Source organism: Ricinus communis, chromosome 9 (genome assembly GCF_019578655.1).
Source record: "Ricinus communis isolate WT05 ecotype wild-type chromosome 9, ASM1957865v1, whole genome shotgun sequence".
In the NCBI taxonomy this organism is placed as follows: domain Eukaryota; kingdom Viridiplantae; phylum Streptophyta; class Magnoliopsida; order Malpighiales; family Euphorbiaceae; genus Ricinus; species Ricinus communis.
In genome coordinates, this window is record NC_063264.1 from 5,132,131 (window position 1) to 5,152,226 (window position 20,096).

General features: G+C 30.3%; 7 protein-coding genes across 7 annotated transcripts; 5 read left to right on the forward strand and 2 right to left on the reverse strand.

Annotated features, from left to right (window-relative positions):
• Positions 1-155: 155 nt before the first annotated feature.
• Positions 156-1,491, reverse strand: LOC8265678 (probable glutathione S-transferase). Its single transcript, XM_002518139.4, has 2 exons — positions 1,143-1,491; positions 156-614 (listed from the first exon to the last, which is right to left on the reverse strand). Exons 1-2 carry the CDS (start codon positions 1,455-1,457, stop codon positions 246-248), a joined length of 684 nt encoding a protein of 227 aa, XP_002518185.1. The 5' UTR covers positions 1,458-1,491; the 3' UTR covers positions 156-245.
• Positions 1,492-3,314: 1,823 nt separating this feature from the next.
• Positions 3,315-4,340, reverse strand: LOC8265677 (probable glutathione S-transferase). Its single transcript, XM_002518138.4, has 2 exons — positions 3,963-4,340; positions 3,315-3,889 (listed from the first exon to the last, which is right to left on the reverse strand). The coding sequence occupies exons 1-2, from the start codon at positions 4,272-4,274 to the stop codon at positions 3,530-3,532; spliced, it is 672 nt and encodes a 223-aa protein (XP_002518184.1). The 5' UTR covers positions 4,275-4,340; the 3' UTR covers positions 3,315-3,529.
• Positions 4,341-8,969: 4,629 nt separating this feature from the next.
• Positions 8,970-12,130, forward strand: LOC8265676. Its single transcript, XM_002518137.4, has 4 exons — positions 8,970-9,347; positions 10,958-11,062; positions 11,239-11,295; positions 11,670-12,130. Exons 1-4 carry the CDS (start codon positions 9,072-9,074, stop codon positions 11,997-11,999), a joined length of 768 nt encoding a protein of 255 aa, XP_002518183.2. The 5' UTR covers positions 8,970-9,071; the 3' UTR covers positions 12,000-12,130.
• Positions 12,131-13,652: 1,522 nt separating this feature from the next.
• LOC8265675 (S-protein homolog 21) lies at positions 13,653-14,105 on the forward strand. Its single transcript, XM_002518136.1, has one exon. The coding sequence runs from the start codon at positions 13,653-13,655 to the stop codon at positions 14,103-14,105; it is 453 nt and encodes a 150-aa protein (XP_002518182.1).
• A 964-nt stretch (positions 14,106-15,069) lies between these two features.
• On the forward strand, positions 15,070-16,332 carry LOC8265674 (S-protein homolog 7). The gene has a single exon (XM_002518135.2). It carries the CDS (start codon positions 15,805-15,807, stop codon positions 16,261-16,263), a length of 459 nt encoding a protein of 152 aa, XP_002518181.1. The 5' UTR covers positions 15,070-15,804; the 3' UTR covers positions 16,264-16,332.
• A 1,295-nt stretch (positions 16,333-17,627) lies between these two features.
• On the forward strand, positions 17,628-18,083 carry LOC8265673 (S-protein homolog 2). The gene has a single exon (XM_002518134.1). It carries the CDS (start codon positions 17,628-17,630, stop codon positions 18,081-18,083), a length of 456 nt encoding a protein of 151 aa, XP_002518180.1.
• A 537-nt stretch (positions 18,084-18,620) lies between these two features.
• LOC8265672 (dirigent protein 11) lies at positions 18,621-19,408 on the forward strand. Its single transcript, XM_002518133.3, has one exon. It carries the CDS (start codon positions 18,640-18,642, stop codon positions 19,177-19,179), a length of 540 nt encoding a protein of 179 aa, XP_002518179.1. The 5' UTR covers positions 18,621-18,639; the 3' UTR covers positions 19,180-19,408.
• Positions 19,409-20,096: the final 688 nt, after the last annotated feature.

Below are 20,096 nucleotides of genomic sequence, written 5' to 3' on the forward strand. Positions count from 1 at the left end.
TTAAATATTAAAAACTTTACCAAAATTAATTTATAAACTCGTTTAACATTATTATTTATAATCAAAATAATAAACAACTACTTTACTTGAAACAGAAACTCTATGATAATAGCTTTTCACATCTGGAACCATTCTTGACGAAATAAAACTTGGCAGACTCCTAAAAAAGAACATGACATTTATATCCAAAGAACATGATATTTACATCCATGTCTCAGATGTACTCTTTTACATATTTATCTAAATCAGTTGATTACAGATGCTTGTAAAATCCTTGCTCTTATCTGCTTCAACAAGTTCAGCAATTTCCCATGGTCTGGAAGATTATCTTTAATAATGGGTGCTTCCTTGAAGTTTATGGTCCACTGATACAGGCGAGGAAACTTGTGTTGCTGCAACAGTTTTATTCCCATTACTTCTTCAATCACTTCTAACCAGCGAACAAATTTACCGCAGACAATGTCCACTGCACCGATTCTGTCTCCTCCAAAGAAGATTTTATTCTCTCCTAAAGCTTGCTCTTCTATTGTTTTTAGCATTTCCAGACAGTCTTTCACTGCCTTCTCTTGTTCTTCGCCATTGCTACTGCAGAATACCCTCCACTCTGCAGGAATCTTTAATAACCGAATACATCACATGTAATTTTTATCCAATAATTGGATATGGGTCTGGAATTTTCAATACGTTTATGCATTTTCTTTAAGTAAACATGTTTTAATATGTAATTTTAAATAAAAGTTACATATCATATTAAAATATTTTATATAAAACTAATTTAAATTTCATATTTTTTTGAATAAATATATAAAAATATTAAAAAATCACAATACTCTAAAACTTTATAATCACAAAATGAAATATCATTTTACTGAAAAATATTAATTTAAAATTTTTTTCGTAAAAATAATACATGTCATATAAATCAATCGCATTTTATATACGTTAAACAATTTTAACTAACGTGGTCAATTATCTAAAATTGTTAAAATATCAATATATTTTAAATAAATTTATGAAAATAATAAAAATAAATATAACAATTAAAACTCAATGAAATTTGAATCTATTATACTAATAAGCCTAAATGAAATGAAGAGATATAAAGTTAGATGAGATGAGCCTGTGAACTAGAATTGAATTACCTTATCATCCTCCACAAAATTGACCCAAAATCGGGCTACAGCTCTCTCATAAGGATCGATAGGCAGCAACCGATTCTCCGGCCATATTTCGTCAAGGTACTCGATGATCACCATGGACTCACATATTGGCTTGCCGCCGTGCAAGAGTACTGGAATCTTTCTGTGTACTGGGTTATACTGTAAAAGCAAAGGGCTCTTGTTGGAGAGATCTTCTTCTTCTATGTACTTGTATGGTATGCCCTTTAATTTCAGAGCCCATAGCACTCTGTGACTATAGGGACTGGACCATCCTCCTAACAGCTTAAATTCGCCCATTTTTTGAGACGTATGTCTGATTTTCTTTTACATTATTGAGGCTCCTTTTATAACGATTAAGGCAGTTGACTTGCCTTAGCAGTAAGTTGGGGGGTCTCAATCAACCAACTTGGTCAATCTTGCAAATTGGTTATTTCGAAAAATAAATTAAATCTTAATATACAAAGTTAACTACTAAAATTGACTCTCTAGACTGAAGTTAGATAATTCATAAGAAAAATATATTTCTCTTTTCTCGGATTTCAACTCAATAATTCTAATAGAAATAAGAATTTTGAATTTAATCAGCAAATAAATAAGCAAATCTTGTTTTCCCTGATTATTAGTTATATTATGAAGTTAATATTTTTGATAATTTTATTCAATTATTTCATAATTTAAAATAAATACCCATAATTTTTAAATTATTTTTAAAAATATTTTCAATAATATTTTTTACAATTTTAAAATAAAAAAATAACATAATAAAGCAGAATAGACGTGAGTTAGCAAAAATCACTAAGCAAATTAAAATAAATTATTAATATATAAATTAATTTAAAAAAATTATTCCAGACCTTAACTCGAATAAATGGAACTAAACTCGGGTTTGCTAATCTGGATTAAAATTGGAGTTAAAGGAACTAAACTCAAGCACAAATTCGAATGAATTTGATTGTATGGGTTTCAAATAATGAGCAATCCCACCAAATGCCAAGTCCAGCGTGCCAATCTTGTCACATCCAAAGAGCTCGGCGAAAATGCATATTTTGACACTGAACTTTTTTATCATAACATTTTAATATTTAATTTAATTTAATAGATATTTTAATTTATATTTTTATAATATTTAAATATTTTTTATTATTTCATCACGTCTACATATATTATCTATAAATATTTTGGTATTACAATATAACAAAACTTGAGTGTCTATTAAATTATTAAAAAACTAAACATATATTTATATTTTTAAATTTATATCAATTAATCAGTTTAATACTTTATTTAAATTTTATATTTTATTATATAAATATTTTTAATTTTTAAATTAATTTAATATATACTTAAATATTATTTTTGATAAATATCTTCGGACGGAACATATGAATGATAATAAATATTAAAAAGTATTAAAATATAATAATAAATAAATTTAAATTTTTATTTATAATATTTTAAAAATTAAAATATTAAACTAATTAAATAACTAAAATCTTAGAAATATAAAGACATATTTTATTTTATAAATAATTAGACATATTTAAAAAAATTATAAAAATAGAATTTTAAATATTCATAATATATTAAACTACAAGGCTCCTTCTAATCGATTACTTGATTCTATTACCAAATCATGTTATTTGTTTTTACATTTTTCATTAGTTTATCATAAAATATTAGTTTCATTCTAAAATATTTAAATATTTTCAGTATAAGTAAACTACACAGAAACAACTCCTGCAAATTTAATGTGATTATAGATATATATATATATTTTAATTTAAAAATATTATAGATTTAAATTTTCTTATTAAAATAATTAAAATGTTATCCGAGCCATTTTGATTAATATTTTTGTAAAATTTATAAATTTTAATAAATTTTTTTTTATTATTTTTTAAATCTTTCACTTTGAAGATTCTAATTTTTTGATTTCTATCCACTATTTTTAATTAAAGATAACTACTATAATTCTTTAATTTTAATATTACTTACCCTATCGTTTCATTAGTTTTACGTTCAATATGAATAATGATTTGAAATTATTAACTTTAATGTTTAGAAATCTAAAATTATTAAATTTTAACTGAATCTATTAATTATTAAGGTACAAAATCAAATATAAAAATATCATAAAACTTAATCATTCATCTATTAATATAAATAAGTCATTTATTTATTTTAATCTATGAACAGCCTAATGGCTGTTTGCTACACACAACAACATAAACAGCGAATACAATTATTTCCTCCTAGGGTCAAATTCAGAGGATTAAACCTATATGGGTTTAATTATTTTGGAAAATGGGATCCAACTTTGGACTAAACAAACGACACGTCGCTTGATGTTAACTGTACTTAATACAGCCTCAAGCTGATGCTAATATCATTTCTCTGCGACGTTTGAAGAAGGCCGTCATTTGGTCTCTGTCTGGAAGATTTTCTTTGATGATGGGTGCTTCCTTGAAGTTCTCAGTCCACGCATGCAACCTTGGGAATTTCTGGGATTCAAGAACTTTTACGCCTGCAACTTCTTCAATAACTCCAAGCCAGTGAGCAATTCCACAGAAGGCAATGTCTACTATTCCAATCTTGTCTCCACCGAAATATTTATCGTCTGATACTCCCATGGCGTGTTCTTCAATGGTTTTTAGAACTTCTAAGCAGTTCTTTACTGCCTTTTCTAGCTCTTCTCCTTTGGTACGAAATATATTCCATATTGCTGTACCCTGAAAGTGCCAATATATGTCACGGAAACACAGAGAAAAAAGAATAGAACAGAAGCAAGAACTAATCCCGTACCTTGTCTTCGATGAATTTAACCCAAAACCTGGCTACAGCTCTCTCATGCGGGTCACTGGGAAGCAATGGATTCTCAGGCCATGTCTCGTCGAGGTACTCCAGGATTATAGTAGACTCGCAAATTGGCTTGCCACCATGAACCAGCACTGGTATTTTCTTGTGAACTGGGTTATACTGTAGAAGCAAAGGGCTTTTGTTGAAGAGATCTTCTTCTACATACTCATATGGTATGCCCTTTAGTTTTAGAGCCCATATCACTCTGCAACTAAAGGGACTAGGCCATGCTCCATGTAACTTCAGTACTTCAGCCATTTCTGAGAGGTTAAAGTGTGGTCGATCGATTTCTTTATAAAGACCAGTTTCTTTTTATACTCATAAATGGAGATCTCTTGCTTGGACAGTAAGCCTAAGGGTTGAATTCAATGGAGAGTTGTTGTTCTTTATTGAATCGGACTTGGCTCTTTGAATAACATAGAAAAGTAGTATGTGGGCAAATAATAAAAAATAGAGCAGATTGCATCCCTCCCAGTGTTCAAAATGTGGCATTAATGAATCCAGTTGACTAAGGCTTGGCATTTTTTATTTTCTAATGTGACATCCCTTCGTCATGCATGATGTTTGTGTATATCTTTGTTAACATTGTTGGAAAATTTAGAGTGGTTAGCACATAAGAATTTTTTTTTAAAATAATTTATAGGATAAAATAGCAATACATTAATTTTTACAGTTTGATTCTCTTAGTTAGCAACACTTATTGAATATAATTTTTTTTTACAGATTTGGTGTTTTATTTTTTTTTATTTGATTTTAAATTATTTTTTTCAATTAAGTGTTTAAATTTATTAAAAATACTCAGTATAGTATTTCTAACCAGTTTTTTAAGTTAAAATGCTTATATGACTTATTTTGAACAGTAAAATGATTTAAATACCAAAGTTATTGATTCCGTTCATTTTTTTCGTCCGGAATGACCAATATCTCATGTTATTAAAAAAAATGAAACAAAATACATTTGATTCCATATCGGCCAAAATCTCAGCCATCTTAGACTAGAACGACTGAAATTATGCCAAAATGGTCATTTCGACCGAAATTAACGAGATAGGCTGGGATGAAATAACCTTATAAAAAAAATTATATCATTGGATTGATTTAAATAGTTCAATAATACTTAACTCTAACTTAATAAAATCTTTTTCCTTTTTCTATCAATAAAAACGAACTAAATCTAAAATTTTAAAATAAAAATTTAAAATCTGCATAATAACCTCTTTATCTTTATCTATTTTTCATTTTATGCTATACAGTTTAATCATGCATTCTTTTTACTAATTTATTAAAATATTTTTATGAATTAATCTATATTATTTAGTAATAACAACTCAGACTTATATAATTTGATTTTCATGATTTTATATTACAAGATATTATTTTGTATCTTAGTCGATTGCATTATATATTGTAGTTGTATTTAATGGTTTAATATGTATATATATATATATATATATATATATATATATATATATATATATATATATATCCCGGAACAGTTTGAAATAAAATATTGAAATGTTCGAGTACTGAAATATTTTGTTCCAACAACAAATCCGAAACGACGACCGGAATGGAATTCATAATTTTATTAAATACCTCCATATAAAATGATATCATATTTTCTTTCTTTTTCTTTTTTTAATTCATTTTAGAACTATTTTTTAGAAAATATTTTATTTCTTGAGAAATTAAAGAAAAATAATAAATTTTTTTCTCATTTATTCAAACAGCAAATAATAAAAAATTAAATATTATTTTCTTATTCTGTTTTTTTTATTCACCTAACAAAAATAAAAGTAAATTATATTCTTCAAAACAATAAGAAAACATAGTATTGAATTGCCTTTGAAAAAGATAAATTTTAGAAATAAAAGATAATGAGTAAATTTCTCTTTTAGAAAAATGAATAAAACATTTTCAAAAAATTAATACAATATTTTTGTTTCTTTAGTGCTAAAAAATTTAATGCAAAGATAGGAAAAAGATAAATAATAAGAAAAAGAATAAAGAAAATATTAAAAAATAAAAAAAGATTATAAATAATGATGGGTAAGAATATCTTATGTTATTTTATGTGTAAATTGAATTAAAATATTACTAACCTGTAAGAGACACCATAATACAAATAAAATTAGATTCAGACACTTGATTAAATATAGAAATAATTCAACCACTGAAATAGATAAAATTGAAAAGTTAAAAAATACTATATTTATAATATTTTATTAAAAAAATGGTCTCATAGTAAAATTAAAAGCTATAAACGTCGTGTTCGCTTCGCTTTTAAGACGATTTTGGCACCTTAACCTGATAATTATATATTCATCTTAGATTTTTAAAATTACTAATTTTAGTGGTTTCATTTAGATGTTGTGTCACGACCCCAATCTGTGGACCCGTGACTGGCGCTAAGGAATGGGTAAACATAAGGCCACTGAAACCCGTAGCAAACTTAACTAGCCAAAGATCCAAATTAACGCATATATAATTATATACTATTAAAAAAACTCAATATTTCACTCACAAATCTACACATAATTAAATTAATTCTCCAGCTGGATTACTAGCAAACATCCTATAATTTTTTTATAGACTAAATTCAAATATAAGATAGCAGGTATACTATTGCGGAGAGTCTAAATATTCATGTGCCATGGTTGATAAAATAATATGGTGCATCAAAAACTAATAAGTAATTGTCATAACATAATTTAAAATAATTGATTTTTAACTCTTAAGGGATGAGCACTTTAGCAAAACTCTAATCCCAATACTAGTAGCCTTTTGGCTCGCTTATTCTAGTAGGGTCGGTGCTTAGAGAGCGAAGCTCAACTAGGATCCTTAAATCTAGCCAGATCACTTGATTTCAAATAAAGTCGGTGTCCAAAGAGCAACGCTCGACCAAGAACCTTTACTCCAACAATCAAATTTCCACAACCTAGAGAATCATACTCGATTAGGACAAATTTTAAAATAGTCTCTGATTAATTCCGGTGCGCATGCGGTCCTGATGCAACCCATCAGATGGCTTGTTCTACTGCCGCATCACCCCGAAGTTACAATTATAGCATCATAATAATTATAAATAGCATAAATCACAAGTAAACATAATATTCAATAACATATTAAGAATTAAAGTTGAATAGCCTTGACTATAGCAACCATGAAAATTATGTATAATAACAATAATAATAGTAAAATAACAATAAATATGATAGCAATAATAATAATAATACTAATAGTATTCGTAATACTAATAGTATTCGTAATAATTATTAATCAAATAAAATTACTAATAATAATGCTAATAATAATCATAATAATTTTTAATCAATTAATATTTTATTTAATTTAGACATGACATAAGAGCAGTTGATTATATAACTTTAACTCATAGTTCTGTCGGGCTTCGCAGTCTGCCTACGCTTTGGATAAAGCTGGCTGGATGGATAGATTATTTATTGATGAAAATAACTCAATTAATAAGATATCTTAATTTTTCCTAGGCCTTGACTCCTAGATTATATTGCCTAAAGAAAATTCTGACTTGAAACTACTAAAAATTTGGCAAAATTTTTCCTAAAATATGGACGTTTACCCTCCGTATAATGGGTCCATAACCTACTAGAAACACTTCAAATATTTCATATTTATTTAACGAGAGTCGAACCACCAAAATTGCATTATTTTCTAACTCCGCAATACAACTCAGTTCACAATATAAAAATTAACAGTCCGGCAAAAATAATATTATTCGTGATACATCACAGTAAATATTTTTATTATTTGCGATATAACACACAAATATTTTTCCTCGCATTTAATTAAATTAATTATAACCTCAATTTATATGATAAAATATTAATTTTTAATGCAACTAATCTATAGTAAATCTAAAATCAGGCTACCAATTAATTAAATAATTTAATTAATTAATTATAACTAACAATTTATATACCAATTATTTTCTAATAATTTTAAAATAATTTTTAAAATCTAAATAAAATTAAACCGAGCTGAAACCCGAATTTCTGTGCATCGGCCAGAAAGGAGGAAGAAGAAGGAGTTTGTGGCGGCGGTAGGCGACAAAAATGAGAGGGAAAAGGAAGAAGAGAGTGGCAGGGAGGGAAGAGAAGGAGGAAGAGAGAAAAAAATTGTTGTGTTGTTTTTTTTTTTAGTAATAAAAGATGAAAAAGTATAAATGAGTTTTGCTTCCAAGAAATTGCTACAATGAGACTCTTGGCCCAATTATATATATATATATATATATGTATAAACTTGACTCATTAATAATTAAAGTAATATAAATTTAAAAATTTATCAAATTACTTACAATAAAAAATAATTAAAATTTAAATTCGCAGCTATTACATATTGGTTTGATATGGTAATTTTAATTAGTTAACAGAATTCAGAGCTGCTATTTGTATGATGGTCAAATATACTTAGTTTTTGACTTCAATACATGTTTGAGGCATTGAGTTGGTGTAGCCCATTTAATCTTATATTAATTATTAATAAAATTACTATAATACCCAACAACAATTTATATTTAATCAGTGTATTGAGCCACCGCCTTACACAAGGCAGAATAAATTTTCAAATTAAGATCAACAGAAGGCAACTCAGCCATAAAACTATGACTCAAGTGATATTGTAAAAGATATAAATATCTAAAAAAATTACCCAATCGAACCCAAACTCTTTAACGCTGTAAAAATACGTTTTATCGCTTTAAACGTGGCCATACATCTAACGTGGCTGCCCTGCCCCTCAAAAATCAATACGACGCACCTCGCGTTGCTGTGAAGAAATGCACTCAAATTGCCAAATGCATTCAGATTGCCGCTCACAATTACCGTACACGTAGACATCCCCAGATTTCCCCACAACGATCTACTGTCTAACACTAAACGACAAAAGAGTTGCAAATTAAATTAGTAATACTTTTTTTTGTTTATTAACCTCTTTAGGAATGTGATCTCAGTCACATCCTCTTACTCTCTCTTCCTCTTAGCTCTTCCAAGGGACGGACCACCAAACTCCAGAAATTTGATGGAAGAGCTTGAAGATCCTACTCCGTCACCGTCACCGTCACAGTTGCGGTTATCTGAGTACCGGAACCGTGATGATTTCAAGGAGAGGAAAAGGAAGAAGAAGAAGAAGAGTGAGGGAGAAGATTGTGAGAGGCAGGACCCGCTTGAGGTGCTTGGCTGGGACCTAATGATGAAAATACTTAGTAATTTAGACGCACGCAGCGTGGCACTTTCTCTCCTTGTTTCGCGCTCTTGGAACCTCCTTGCTTGTAGTGATCGTCTTTGGACCTCTAAGGTTTGTTTGTTTATCTTTTATTAGAAATTGGATCTTTAGGTCTTAAATTTTTTGGTTCGCTGATGATATTCTTAGTTGAATTATCACTCATTTATATTGTTTTAATCAAATCAATGAAGAATGCTTGTGATTTATAATTTTAATTACTTGCGAATTCATTTTGTTTCTTGATAATTTTATGGAGATAATAACTTCCACATGGAATTGGTTATACAATATTATCTTTAATTGCAGTTGGTGTTTTCTTATAAAATGCTAGTTTTTTAATTCTTAATACTGGAAATGAGGGTTAATTTTATTGGGATGTTGTGGGAATGTTGTGAATTATCATGGTTAGAGATGCAAGAAAGTGATTTTTTTTTAAAGAAAAAGGAAAAGAAAAGGAAAAAGACTTATATGTTGCCTGGTGAGTTTATATGATTGGTAGTATAGGATATTCCATTTCATTGTATTTTACTATTTCAATGGAGGGCCAGAAGAGAAATAGGGGGGGTTCCTTAGCTACCTGCTATACAACTTTAGATACTTGACCACTTGGATTCTCATCCTTCAGTGGCAAGGATATGTGGCTGGAGGTCACTAATCAACATTTACTCAGGTTTAGGTAGATGCTAATCTATGTTTGTTGCAAAGCCAACAGCGAAAAAAGCCTTCTCATAGTTTGCGACTCTGTCACTATGAATGTCATTGGCTCAGAAGGAGCATGTTCTCTTGCCTCAAGTTAAATGCAAAGTTAGCTGCAAGGAACATTTGAGAACCTGGGAGTATGAGTTGCATCCTTCTACTGTGGAGGGTGCAGACTAACTATTCATATTGTTATTGTAATATGCGAAGATCATATCACTACTTCCATAGGATGTGTCTGGTGCTGCTGCAAAGTTGAGAATTTATTTTCATACAGTTGTGATTTGAGAGCTGGGAGTAAGCATTCAAACCATCTTTAAGGTTAACAATCAGTTATGAATTAGGGAATTGTTGTTATATGCACATGGGATGATACATCTGTTCAGCCAGGTGGAAGTTTCGTTCATCAATGTCTACGGTAAATATAAGTAGAACTTCTCTTTTTCTTAGGCCCAAAATTCAGCCTTTCTAATTTCTCCATTTTCTGATGAAAATACAAGAATAATACTAACAAAAGCACCTATGTGTTACCTAGATTAAATAAATATATTTAAGGAACATCTTAGAGTGAGAGTGGAAGGTAGAAAAGGGCAAGGGGCGAAACGAGTTCTGATGATAATATACAGTTTAAAGGCTCTCTTTCCCCCTGCTCCTCCCCCAAGAAATCTGTTGTTGGGCTTGAGGGGTCCAGAGTGAAGGTTTGAAGTACTACAATATCTAATGAATTATTGATGAGTCTAGTTACTTTATTTATGTTTCTTTATATCAATACAGGCCTTCTTTCTCTGTTGGATTTAATTGGTTTGCCCTGACTGTAATTACATGCATTACTCATTTTGTCAACTTCTGAGCAAAAAAAAAAAAAAAAATCTGTATGTGTATAATGAGCTTCCATGGAATTTTACTGCCTTATGGTCTGTGTTACTTTCTAATTTCTTTCTTTTTGATTTGGAGTTTGAAATCTAACTTTGCGTTACTTTTTTTAGTGTGAAGAACTGTGGCTTGGAAAAGCTCACATACCTCGCTTGTCACAGGTCCGGGGACTATCCAAGTTGGCTGCTTATTCACTATCTGTTATGGATGCCAAACGTGTGAGTAGATAGCTATTGGTGCCCCTTATTTCCTTCTTTCTCCTTTTCCTAGTAATTTATGCACTTGATCTGCATATGCAGCAACTAGTTGACAGTTTGTATGAAAAACTTATCCTTGTTAAATTTTTGTGCATGGATAGGACTAAAATGATTCTTTTGTTTATTCTTTATGACAGACGCGTATCATGAGGGATGATCTGTGTGATCATGTTTGGGAGTTTCATTTTACTAAGGTATATTCTCCTATCAATTGTGTATGATTAGTTTGAAAACATTCCTGACTTGGGTTAGTAATGTTTTCCGTTCACTGCTAGGACTCACTAGTTTGAAGCATGCATGAGCCCTGAATTATGTTAATTATGGATAAGGTTTAATAACGACAAACATCAAGGGACTTTCTCTTTTGGTAGTTGTAAATTTGGAGCCTTTGCAAGGGTATTCTTTGGAATACCAAGGAAGCTTAGCATACCTTTCTTGTAAATAATGCAAACAATTCACACGTTTGCTTTCATGGAAGAAATTTCTAATTTTTTACTGATGCATTTTCACTAACAAGTGAAAATGTGCCATTGGTTGATCACGATGATATATATTAGCATGTCCTCAGGTGGCTCCGGAATATTGGAGAAATCTCGATCCATATTGGAAAGGCACTGGCCCTCTTATGCACCGGTATTTTCATCAAGATGGAAGCCAAAGTGCTGATCCTGGTGATAGGGTATGGGGCGGTCATGAATGCTGTTTTTCAGTTGTAACTAGTTTTATCGGTGATGGAACGATCAGGGAGCACTATGTTAGGATAAACCGATGGCCCCGGCTGTCTGTGTCAAGAAAACAGGACTGGAGCTGGGAAATGTCCAACCACCTGTTCTGCTACTCCAGTATTCCTGATGCCTACAAAGAAGGTGGGACTGGGCCACTCTTTTTGGTTATCTGAATATGTGTCTGCAAAATGTAGCTTTTCTCAGTTTAGGATATTCTCTATCCACCAGGATACATATCTGTAGTAATTGGGATTGTGTAAATTCTTATGTTTGTATTTTATGTAAATAATGTGGTGGTAACTAATCATGCTCAAGGACGGTAAGATCTCTTGTGCTATGCATGCTTTCGACAGGGTAAACTTTTTACGAGTAGATATGATGGTTTATGTTTTGCATGCTGGGTTGCTTGCGATGTCTAATGTAAGTTGTATATCCACCTTAAACTTCTATCTTATAAGCACGTAAGTTCTGGCTGTTTCGGGATTATTATTATTGCTTCATGAATTAGTTGTGAAGATCTAAGTATGACATTAGTATGCAAGGCACTGCCTTTTGCAGCTGGATGCTATGTTTCGGTTACAAATGTTCCAAACTCTCCCAGAAAATGCTTAGAAATATTTTTCAGAAAACAATCCTCTGCTGGGGCTCTCAATCTGAGGGAGAAAAGAAATGGAGAACTTGGATATGCCATAGTTACCATTGAGTGATTCTACTTTTATTTTCTTTTTCCTTCCATTTTCTCCAGCAAAGCATCAATAAAATAAACAGAAACAAACATCATAGATATAACTAGCAATCAATCAAAACATTACCAAAATTAGCAAATGAATTTTTGGGGCCATAGAAAAATGAATTAAGTAATGTTGACCAGTATTGGAGGATTTCATTTCTAATTTCAGAAAAATAGTAGGAACAACTAGACCATATCGTAATCATGTAATCTTTCTATTATTTTACTCTATAAATATACCAAGGCAATAATGGCCTCTAAAGTATTGCACCAAAAGCTTCAATAACATCTATTAATTTCTGACCATTTTCTACAGCTCAAAGAAAAATAAAGTAACGGTGTTTTTTCTATTGGATTCGATATCTTTATATCAATCAAACTAGGGTTAATCTTTTGTGTCTGTGTAAGTCCTCCCAAATTAAGAGCAGTCATCAATTGGAATTAAAGAAAGGAGAGGGGAAATCAATATCTTCATGGGAAAATGTTAAAAAGAAGTCAGTTAAGTCTTTATTTGAGTTCACTACTTTACAATATCATGACGATTACTAAATACTTGACTAATTTCAATTTACAGTGAATACTATTCTCCTTGTAACCAAAGAAGAAAGAAACTATTATATATTAAATTAATTGATTTTGCGGCACCGTCATGACGGCTTTATTGTTATACTATAGATAGTAGAAGAAATAAGATTAAAGAAAGATAGAAAAGACATTAAATCAAGAATTCATTTTGAATTCTTTTCTCCTTCCATCTTTTCAGTAAAGTAGACCATAACATCTCAATAATATAAATAGAAGCATCATATACAAAATTAGCAATCAAATTAAAACATTACCAAAGTTAGAAAATTATTCTTTGGTCAATAGAAAATTAATAAGCAATCTTGATTATTAGTAGGAGAATTTCATTTCTAATTTTAACAAATCGTATACTAGGAACAACTAGACCATATTCAGAGTACAACTATCATTCATTTTCTTTCCAGAAAACATTTTGTGTTAAATTGTCATGTAAATTCTTGCCATCTTACTGTATCATTTTTCTCTATAAATACACCAAACCAATGGCCTCTGAAGCATTGCATGCACAAGCATGGCTTCTACATTCACTGTTTTCTGTCTCATTTTCCTTCTGTCAACAACTACTTATCTTAATCCAGTTCTCGCATGGCGTCCTACGCTGATCGAAACTGACAAACTGTTCTGCATCAAGTATAGAGTGCATGTCATGAATGGCCTAAGCAGCAATGAGAACCCATTATTCATCCATTGCCAATCAAGAGATGATAATCTTGGCGATCATACACTGAATGTTGGAGGAGATTTCAATTTCAAGTTTCGTATTAAGTTCTTTGGACCAGATTCTTGGTTCACTTGTGAAATGATGTGGGGATCAAAGCATCAACATGTCGATGTTTTCAGACAGAAAGTTGAAGGAAGTATGTGCTGCGTTGATGGTAATAGTTGCTATTGGCGAGCGCAAGATGATGGGATCTATTTTAGCACGGATTATACGGAATGGATTAAAAGATATGATTGGCTGTAAATTATACGCATAAGAAAATTAATTTATATACACATTTTCTAAAGTTCAAGGAAAATACAGATAATATATACTGTGTGGACGAATACTTTTTATACATCAATAAAGAGATCACATGACGTTGATCAGGGTACATGTCTAATTTAATACTTTAATTGTGAGTTTTTTATTTATTTATTATATATTTAAGAACGTTCCAGTCTTCTTCTAAATTTTATTTTATGAAAATAATGGTAGCATTTCTTTTATTATTAAAAATTTAAATTTGATACTTTTTCATAAAAATCTCAAAGACATCTTTTTTTAGGGTTCGAATTTTATCGTGAAACGAATTTATCCCCTAGAGAGATCTATTCAAAATATATTAAGATTTTCATTGACATTATAGAAACCTAATTGAATGATCATAGATGAAGTTAATATTTCGATAAATGATGTAAAAATATTACAAAGAAAGACTGTTCTGCATATACACATTGACTACTAATAAAAGGGTTTGAAGAATTTACATCATTAAAGAAAAGTGAGGACTAAATCTAGAACATAACTTTCACTAATCTTCTCACCTCAAGGCCAGATTACGTGATGACTTTCTGTTTCATTGCCTCAATTACTAAATCATATTGTTCCTTTACATATACAACCAATGGCCAATTAATTTGTGGAGAAGAATTATTTTAATAGCTAATATCTTATAGGCTTTTAAAACTGTTCCTTTATAAAATGACAATTGCTTCCCTTAAACTTGAACATCGACTCCCTTAATTGAGTCTAACTATTATTAATTTGCCCCCATGATTTATAAACCTGGCTTCACTGCTGGATATAATACAAGCCGCATTGGCCTGTAAAGTTGATATCTAAAGGAACATCTAACTATAAAATTTGAGATCTTCATTAGAAGCTCTCGGGTGCAAAGAATGTTGAATTAAATGAGAATTTATTAATTCTGTCTTAAGAGGCAGCCAATCAATTAGGTTATAAGAGAATAATTTAGTTACTTTTGGTATATTGATCAAACAGTAAAGCGTCATATATTTAAATAAATTTAACTAATTTCATAATTATATCTTTTATTTCTTTTTCTTTAACCGTAAAGAATAGATTAATGAGTTTTCGGCCTAGTGGGAGAGCTCTATAAAACTGGAATAGAAGTATGAGGTTCGAAACTCCATGAAATGATAGTTCCTTAAAGATTTGTAAGACAAAAAAAAAGAAAATTAGGAAAGAAAGAAAAAACATTACGCCAAAAATTAGTTAGGTAGATAGCCGCTAGTGACGAGTATGATTTTTATTAGTGATAAAATACATTTTAATCTTCTTCCCGGTTCCATCTTCTCAGCAAAGTGGGTTACATCTCAATATATAAACAGAAACATTATAGACAAAATTCGCAATCATATTAAAACATTACCAAATTAGCAAATTTATTGGTTGGTTAATGGAAAATTATCAAGTAATTTTCAACTACTGGTAGGGGGATTTCATTTCTAATTTCAAAAAAATAGTAGGAACAACTTCACAGTACCTAAAGCACAAAACATTCATGATTTTCTTCCCAAAAAACTTTGTGTATTATGTTGCCTTAACATTAATCGAATTTTCCTATTTAAGAAATCATGTTAACTTTTTCCCATCTTACTGTCATTTTTGTCTATAAATACAACAAGGCAATAATACCCTCTAAAGTATTGCATAAAGCATGGCTTCTGCAGTGACAATCTTCTCTCTCATTTTCCTTCTATCAACAACTGTTTATCTTCATCACCCAGTTCTTGCATGGCGGCCCACACTGATCGAAACAGACAAATTGATGTGCATCACGTACAGAGTGCACGTCATGAATGGCCTGAGCAGCAACAAGGATCCATTATTCCTCCATTGCCAATCGAGAGATGATGATCTTGGTGACCACACACTGTACCTTGGAGGAGATTTCAACTTCAAGTTTCGTATCAAGTTATTTGGGAAGTCTACTTGGTTTAGCTGTGATATGATATGGGGTTCAAAGCATCAACATGTTGATGTTTTCACAGAGAAAATTGAAGGACCTATGTGCTGTATTGAGGGTAATAGTTGCCACTGGCGAGCACAAGATGATGGGATCTATTTTAGCATGAATAATGTGGACTGGATTAAAAGATATGATTGGCTCCAATGATACATATAGATAAAAATATATTCATGTTTCCTAAAGTTCAAAGAAAATAAAGTGAATGAGTGATTTTAATGTTGGAATCAATATTTTTATATCAATAATCAGACTACATATATTTGATTCTTTTTAATGTTTCAATTTAGAATAAACGTACGTAAATTTTTCAATTAAATTTCATAAATGTGACAATCTGATAGATATTTGACTACATAAAAATAGTAGCTTCTATCTTTAATATTTCAACTCTATTAGAAGTTAAAATATTGTATTAATTAACTCTATACTCCATTCATATATATTGAAATCGAAACTTTTAATATTTATTTCTAATTAATGCAACACATGAAAATGAGAATTTCTGATATTCATTTTCTGTTTTGCATTATTAAATTTTGCGTTGATTGGCTGAAATGAGGCAACAAACATTGCATCTGATTTGTAGTATATAATTGTACCTGCATATAATTTATATCAAACATTAATGATAGAAAAATCTTATCAAGAGAGTCACATATTGGACATTCTTTTTTTTTTTTTTGAGCTAGCTTTTAGAAAAATCCTAACTTTTTAATTTATTTAAAATTTAAATAGATCATCATATGAATTAATAAAAAAAATGTAATAATAAAATATGTTGTTCGACTTTTGATACTTATAAATAATTTCATAATTTAATCAATATTTTCTGTTCCTTCAAAAGAACAGATGGGAGTTGCACAAAATGGTTGATAACTTAGATAAGCTAGATATTTTGTACTGAAACATATCCACTACGCTATTCATTTTATTTGAAAAAAATATGAAAAAAATAAAATGAAAATGATAAAGTTGAAATAGATATTTTGGTATTTTGAAATGTATTAATTTACTAATATAAAATTTATTTAAAAATTCTACCAATTTTGTTAGAATTTAATTTAGTTATAATTAATTTCACGCAAATTTAATTATTTAAAATATTAAATTAATTTTCTTTCCATTTAAAGTATATAAATTTTAAATTTATAAATTAATTTTATAAATTTTATAAATTTGAAACAAATACTGGTAAAATCTTTTCATCTTCTCTAAGTAGGCACACACTCCAGTGAAATGAACAGAAAAATCTTAGACATAGTCTGCAATCATATTAAACCATTACCAAAGTTGACTAATATTTGGTAGATAATAATCATTTATAATTTTAAAGAGAAAATAGTAGGAACAACTCGACCATATCAAGAGCACAATTTAGAATTAATGACATTTCTTATTTGAGAAATCATGTAATTTCTTTTCCAATCTAGCTCACTGTTATATTTCTCTCTCTCTCTCTCTATATATATATATACATACACCAAGGCAGTGGCCTAGGCTCATTTCAAAGCATGGCTCCTACAATGACTATTTTCTGTCTCATTTTCCTTCTGTCAACAACTGTTGATCTTCATCCAGTTGGTGCATGGCGGCCTACACTGATGGAAATAGACAGGTTCTGCTTAGCGTATATAGTTCATGTCATGAATGGACTGAGCAACAATAATCATCCGTTACTCCTCCAGTGCCATTCAAGAGATGATGATCTTGGTAACCACACACTGTACATTGGAGGAGATTTCCATTTTGGGTTCGGTATTAAGATATTTGGAAAGCATACTTTGTTCAATTGTGGTATGGAATGGGGAAACAAGCATCATAACTTTGATGTTTTTAATCAGGATGTTCATGCATCTATTTGCTGTACTCATCATGGTAGAAGCTGCTTTTGGCGAGCACAGGATGATGGGATCTACTTTAGCACAGATAATGAGGAATGGGCTAAGACATTTCCTTGGATTGAATGAATGTGGTACACGTTTTCTAAAGTTCAAGAAGAAAATATATATATAAAATGAACGTGTAATTTTCTATGTTGAAATCAATATTTTCATGTCAATAAAGAGACCGCATGCATTAGTTAGTACTTTATTTATGTCTTTTCTTATTTATTTGATTGATTTATTTTATTTTTAACGTTTCAATTTGAGGCAAGTATGTCTGACCATGTAGCTAAGTTTTGTAAAGGTCACAGATATTCTGCTACATACTAAAATTAGCTTTTCTTTTAGATATTTGATACTCTTGTAAAAAGAATTTGTCAATGAAACATTTCTCTTCCGAAGTGAGGACCAAATCTACAACGTAACTGTCATTGGTTTTCTTCTCTTTTTGGCCAGATCACTGACGGAGTTGGTATCTTCTGTAAGTTGCTATATCCAGTTTAGGAATAGACCTAATGGATTAGGTAGCCAACTAGTTTAGGAATAGACATAATGGATTAGGTAGCCAAAACCGCAGCTTCTCTGTAATATAAGAAGCATAAATGCTATCACAATTTAGAGAAACATTCGTCCCTACATCATGCTTTGTAGGATCATATTCTGCATTGCAATTTCTTTGGCAGTACTTTCAGTAATTCTATTATCATTCCTTTCCCCAAAGCCTCACAAAAGTCTGTCGAAGGACCCCAATAAGCCGTGGTTAGCACTATCACTGTACATTCAGCAACCTCAAAGTTCAAGCTCTAGCGTGCAACCAACAGCAAGATCAGATGCCGAAGCTTATATTTTCCATCACACACTAACCGAAGGGCCTGAGAATACTTCTAGAGTCCTTGGAAAGGCTCAAGGGTTCATAATACCAGCTGAGCATTTTGCACATTCTGCTTTCAATATTATCTATCTTACATTTGATACGTCTCAGTATTCAGGCAGCTTGAGTGTGCAGGCCAAGCATATATCACATAAAGATAGAGAAGAACTTACCGTTGTTGGTGGAACTGGGTCGTTTGCATTTGCGCGTGGCCTTGCTGTTTTTGCACAGACGGATGAACTATCAATTGGTATTGATGCAACTTACCATTTAAAGCTTCAGCTTAATTATCCAAGAGCACATAGATGAGATGATAAGGTCTTTTCTAGCTTATCAAAGGTTTCAAATTCAAATTTTGAGTATACAGCTGCGTTCAAATTCTTGAGAGAGTGCTTTGCCACCCATGAAGATCCTATCCGGCACTTTCTAAATTAATTCTAGATATATGTATACAAAAAAAAATCTCAATTCAATTTTAATGAATATGTAATTTTTTATATTAAATAATTAATACAATCTAAGATAAAGATAATACACATTATTTTCTATGCTGATATTAATATTTTCATATCAAAATTAAATTTAAATTTTACCAATTACAGATACTTATAATTAGAATAATAATACACGGATAAATAATTAATATTTTTTAACCAGAATTAAATGAGAACTTTTTAAAAGTAAGATTATAAAAAGTCTACAAGCTTTGAGAATTTTTGGCTAAATTACATCAGTGGTAATATATATGTATGAGAATATTACTAATTAAGCTAAGCCTAATTAACATTCTCAGCTATAGAAAGAAAGAACTGACATGACCTGGTTGAGAATTTGGATAAGCCATAATCAAATTGACTGAAAAGAATAAGAAGAAGAAAGAAAGAACATTAATTCAAATACCATTTAGCTAGCCACACTACTGATGAGTACCATGAGATCCATTTTCAATTTGTCTCCCTTTCCATCTTCTCAGTAAAGTGGACCAGACCTCAATACAGAAACATCATAGACATAATAAGCAATCTTATTTTAGCATTACCAGAATCAGCAAATTATATTTTGGTTAATGGGAAACTATTAAGTAATTTTGACTACTAGTAAGAGGATTTCATTTCTAATTTCAGAATTGGTAGAAACAACTAGACCATATCTAGAGCACAACTATCATTAATTATTTTTCCAAACAACTTTTTGTGTTAAATATGCCTTAACATTAATCACATTTC

What these genes read in the sequence shown, in the direction of transcription:
- LOC8265673 (XM_002518134.1), top strand. Translation starts at nt 17,628, where the DNA reads ATGGCTCCTACAATGACTATTTTCTGTCTCATTTTCCTTCTGTCAACA.
- LOC8265677 (XM_002518138.4), bottom strand. Translation starts at nt 4,274, where the DNA reads ATGGCTGAAGTACTGAAGTTACATGGAGCATGGCCTAGTCCCTTTAGT. An exon ending in TTAAATTCATCGAAGACAAG is followed by an intron (nt 3,890 to 3,962) that starts GTACGGGATTAG and finishes TGGCACTTTCAG; the next exon opens with GGTACAGCAATATGGAATAT.
- LOC8265675 (XM_002518136.1), top strand. Translation starts at nt 13,653, where the DNA reads ATGGCTTCTACATTCACTGTTTTCTGTCTCATTTTCCTTCTGTCAACA.
- LOC8265678 (XM_002518139.4), bottom strand. Translation starts at nt 1,457, where the DNA reads ATGGGCGAATTTAAGCTGTTAGGAGGATGGTCCAGTCCCTATAGTCAC. An exon ending in ATTTTGTGGAGGATGATAAG is followed by an intron (nt 615 to 1,142) that starts GTAATTCAATTC and finishes CGGTTATTAAAG; the next exon opens with ATTCCTGCAGAGTGGAGGGT.
- LOC8265676 (XM_002518137.4), top strand. Translation starts at nt 9,072, where the DNA reads ATGGAAGAGCTTGAAGATCCTACTCCGTCACCGTCACCGTCACAGTTG. An exon ending in CTGTTATGGATGCCAAACGT is followed by an intron (nt 11,063 to 11,238) that starts GTGAGTAGATAG and finishes TCTTTATGACAG; the next exon opens with ACGCGTATCATGAGGGATGA. An exon ending in GGGAGTTTCATTTTACTAAG is followed by an intron (nt 11,296 to 11,669) that starts GTATATTCTCCT and finishes GCATGTCCTCAG; the next exon opens with GTGGCTCCGGAATATTGGAG.
- LOC8265672 (XM_002518133.3), top strand. Translation starts at nt 18,640, where the DNA reads ATGCTTTGTAGGATCATATTCTGCATTGCAATTTCTTTGGCAGTACTT.
- LOC8265674 (XM_002518135.2), top strand. Translation starts at nt 15,805, where the DNA reads ATGGCTTCTGCAGTGACAATCTTCTCTCTCATTTTCCTTCTATCAACA.